Here is a 4,712-nt window from a genome sequence, read left to right on the forward strand (position 1 = left end):
AAAAAAAAAAAAAGATTTACAGTCTCAGAACCTCGTCTGCTCTGTCCTCTGGGGACACTATGTGTCGGAGTGAACTCAGTGGCAGGAATTTGTTTTTGTTTTGTTATTTAAGGTTCAAGAAGGAATCCTAGTGACACAGTGGTATAGGACTTGACCCTCTACTCCCATAAAGATTACAGCCCAAGAAACCTTATTGGACAGTTCTACTGAGCCCTACAGGGAGTCTATGAGTCAGGATCAAACAGCCAACTAGATGTGATGAGCTCTAGTTAGCGGAAGTTAAAAGTCCCTCCCAGGAAAGGCTGAGTGATCTATATCAAGAGGTGGAAATCTAAAACCAAAAAAGTCAAACTTCTCACAATTGGTTACAGCGGCTGGCCATTGCCCAAATGTGTCACATAGATGGAACAAAGCAAAATGTAATGATAATATGAGGGGCTGCTATGAGTCCAATAAAGTTTTCAAAATAGATTCTTTTACCTTATAAGCTACTTTTGATTCATCATAGAAATCAGCAGAGTGGGAAGGCTGTTTACCGATGGTAAGACTTGTGTAGCTAAGGAAGAAAAGTCCATAATGGTGACTTCAGGATTTTGCAATTTTGAACATTATTATATATTTTTTTAAATTCAAAGCAAACAAAATAAATGTCTGAAAACATCTTACCCATATCCAGTTCCTTTCTTTCCTGGGTTTGTGTATAAATTCTTTCTAGGTGCAAGGTACTGTTCTCTGGGTTTTAACTGTGCACTGAAGAACTGGACTGGGCCGCCTATTGTTCCATAGTAACTTCCAAATCCACACCTAAGACATAATTTGTTGTTTTTAATAATGGCACAAAAAGGGGAGAATATTTGCAATGAAATAAACTGGTCTGACTTTGGTTAAAGACAAAAGACTTTTTGTTTTTAATCTAATTTCTACTCCCCTAGTTTTTGAAGTCAGAAATCTCCAGATTAATAGGTTTTCATTTTTTATGCTTCTTTCAGATGTTGCAAATGAACAAAGTGCTATGGTTCTGAGGAAGGTAAAATGGGTTCCAAGAATCCAGTGAACTATAACCATAATAGGCCCATCTGTGTTTTGGGAAGAATTTCTAGGCACTTCATGACAGGTTAGCTAATAAATGGATAATTTTCTGACTATCTATTCATTAGAAACCACACTTCCAAAATATCTATTAAAAAATATTATTTCTACTGCTGACGGCAAAGTGGATCTCTTGGAATTTTGTTGTAAAAGTTCTTCTTACTTGTTATGTATGCTCACTACTACTTCACTGAAAAGTAACCAAATGTTATCGTTTGTTTAATTTTAATGAAAAAAAATTTAGTTCATAGTATGTATGTAATTACTAAACTGTTTACCATTCAGCATTTTATTTAAACAAATGTTTTCTTTTAAATTTTCACAGTAAAAATAACAACAGTTAGGGTCACAATCTCTAATTTCTACATTATCATTGAAGTTCATTATCTTAAATAATCAGGAAATGGCCAAAATACCAATGAAGTATTATTATATTAAAAACTTGATCTTTTTTATATGTTTGAGTCAAAAATTTCAAAATTTCCCCTGGCCCTGGCTCAACTAAGAGGGAATATTCATTTGCATTCCTGGGTATTTATGAACATGTTGTAAAACCCTAAAAATACAGTAAGAAAATACAGTAATGATATTGCAGAGGAAAAGATATTTACGTGTACATGGCATTTAATGAGAAGATAATTTAATATAAGCCTTCGAAAGGACTTGGTGCACTTGCTGATGATGAGCAAAGACTCCAGCATGAACTGCAACTCAACGGAGAGAAAACCAAATTCCTCACAACTGAACCAATAGATACCATGATGAGCAGACGAACGCTGTCAGAGATGTCACTGGGCTTTGGTCCACAATCAATGCTCGCAGGAGCAGAAGTCCAGAAACCAAATGACACACTGCATGAGTGAATCTGCTGCACATGACTCCTTCAAAGGGTGGAAAAGCAAGCATGTGCCTTTGCGACTTAACAGCAATGACAGTGATGGCACAGCACCGGCAGTGTTTCCGTCTATTGTACATCAGTGCTGTACGGAGGAACGGACTTGATGGAACCTCACAACAACAACAACAACAACAACAATACTCACATTGCCCTTGAGAACTGACTAAATGCCTGTAACTTATTGTTAAATAAGTGCAGTTATGAGGGCTTTTCTTTTATACCATTACTATCTCCTTTTGGAAATATTTTCTGTAGCTCAATAAGTTATAAATTCTCCCACATATCTGTGAGCTTTGAAAATGATAAAAGTGTTACTAATTTCTTGGTTAACAAATGGAACTAAGCATATTGTAAACAAATGTATCAGAGCATTTCAGTTATAAACTCCTCTGAGTTTATATCTAGGGAAATAATGGAGAAGCCCAAGAAATAAAAATATGTAGTTCATATCTGTCTGAAGTGTGAAAAAGTTAAAATCCTAAGGACAAGAGCAAAGGAAAGTACCCACTCAAACCTTGTGAGGAGCCCTGGTCACAGGATGGGCTACACATTTTTCTTCATATGTCATTGATTGCAACCCCAACAATATCACTGCTCCCACTTCCACCCTGTGTTTCTTTTTCCCACATCTCCTTTTTCCCTAACCCTTCTAACTCTGTCCTTGGGTAAATGCTACCCCCCTTTTACTCTCAAATGGTTGATTATTCGAGGTTCTGCATATTGCCCTACTCTTCTGGGGAACGTTTGGCTCAGGGTTGACAGAAGGCCCATGAAATGACCACTACCAGCTAACATCACCCGCCTCCCTGGCTGTTCCAGCCATCACATTAGGGGGAGTTCATTGAATATGTGACCAAATGTAGCAGGCCAAGTTTTAATTCGATAAATTTGTATGACCTTTGAATGACGTTATAAATATCCAAATGGCCCATGACAGAAAAGTTTCCCACCCTGGGCCACAGACCTATTGTTTGCTTGGCAATGGAGCCAGGAGAGAGTTCATTTCTGAACTGTGACTTATACTTTTTTGTTCCTCACTTCCTTCAAAATTGCCTTGTTTTGTGCTTAACCGACTAGTTGTAGTGAACTGTTTTGATTGCTGTGCGTGTTTTAGCTATTTCCTTTGTGATTATCATAGGGTTGCCACTTACCATGCTACAAGTATAATACCCTACTTTGAATCTGCACCAAATTAAGTTCAGTAACATGACAGAATGCAAGTCCTCAGGTTGTTGTCGCCACAAATTACATCTTAATACACTGTCAAGTAACAAATGGCTAATTATTTTTGTGTGGTTTCTTTTAAATCATTTAGGATATAACAAGTAGAATTACAAGCCAAAAACATTATGCAACTGGCCTTTGTATTTGCCCATAAAACTACCGAACATTTTCTGCCTGTGGTTTTGGGTTGCTGCCTACTGGTATCCTTTCACGTCTATCTGAAGGGTTACCTTTAACAATTCTTGTAAAGCAAGTCTACTACTACCCAGTTCGCTCAGCCTTTGTTTACCTGAAATGCTTTAATTTCACTCTCATCTTTGAAAGACAGTTTTGTTAGATACAGAATTCTTGGTTAAAAATTATTTTCTTTCAGTTATTTTAAATATGCCAGCCTATGCCTTCTGGTCACCATGGTTTCTAAGGAGTAATTGATGCTCAGGAATCCCTCTTTGTAGGTAATGCTCACAGAATTGACTATCTCTGGTCTTTTTTAAGAGCTTGACTACAGCATGTCTCAATATGGCTTTGGGTTTATCCTACTTGAAATGTTCTGAGTTTCTTGGATTTTTAGACCTAGTCTTCAACCGCAGATTTGATTGGGCAGAAGATACAACCAGAATCATAAAAATCGTGTAAGAAAAACTGAATCTCAGGAACAGAAATGAAAGAGAGAGAATGAAGTGAATAAAGTCTAAGTGACTTGTGGGGTCACTATCAAGTGGACAACCATATGCACTACAGGAGCCCCAGAAAAGAAGAGAGAACAAGGAGGAAATATATTTGAAAAAAAAAATAGTTGTTGAAAACTTCCCAAAAAAGAAAAAAGAAAACTTCCCATTAAAATCTGCTGTTGAACCCCTCTTGTGAATTATTTATTCAGTAACAGATATGTGCCACTTAACATCCATGAAACATCTGTGAAATAGATTGTTACATGATTTGGATGTTGTATAAACACCATATTAAAATATTATGGAAGACCCATTCAGTTGTCCTCACCACCACTTTTGCAGCTGCTTCTGAAGCTGTTGGAGGATGAAGGAATGGGTGATAGCAGTGGCAATGGCTGAGAAAGCAGCAATGGAGAGAACAGAGTGAGAGGAAATGAACAGAAAGGGAGTGGAGCACACCAATCCCCACCCACTTTTATACCTGTTTGAATAATAAGAGCAGTCAGGGTCCCCTAGCCCAGGACACCAATGCCCACCTGCCCACCTTTGGTAGTTACATAATCTACTGTCAACTTGAGGAAGGGGTGGAGTCTAGCCTGTCAATTAGGTCGCAACTTGATGACCTCATTTTGAGGCACAAGAGAGATAAATAGCTCACTGGAGGCCAGACACACTCTCCCTCTGCTTGTCTTCCTGTGAGACATTCCTGTTACAAGGCACATGGAGCTATGCTGATGGAGCCAGAGTGCTGGACCTGGAGGAGCAACGTGGAGACCCACACCAGCACTGAGATGCTTCCACCACCACTGGATCCACAAGACTTTCCACCC

The 4,712-nt window shown here is 38.3% G+C and overlaps 1 protein-coding gene across 1 annotated transcript in view; it reads right to left on the minus strand.

Annotated features, from left to right (window-relative positions):
• CUNH4orf47 (chromosome unknown C4orf47 homolog) overlaps positions 1-4,712 on the minus strand; it is a 26,666-nt gene that overhangs the window by 9,472 nt on the left and 12,482 nt on the right. The window contains exons 3-5 of the mRNA XM_013008046.2: positions 4,211-4,277; positions 667-804; positions 481-556 (exon numbers count right to left, since the gene is read on the minus strand). Of these exons, the coding sequence (XP_012863500.1) occupies positions 481-556; positions 667-804; positions 4,211-4,277 (281 nt within the window). The remainder of the gene's footprint in view (positions 1-480; positions 557-666; positions 805-4,210; positions 4,278-4,712) is intronic.

The sequence above is a fragment of the Echinops telfairi genome, unplaced genomic scaffold, assembly GCF_000313985.2.
Source record: "Echinops telfairi isolate 266 unplaced genomic scaffold, ASM31398v2 ScPeMD7_9;HRSCAF=40, whole genome shotgun sequence".
Taxonomy (NCBI): domain Eukaryota; kingdom Metazoa; phylum Chordata; class Mammalia; order Afrosoricida; family Tenrecidae; genus Echinops; species Echinops telfairi.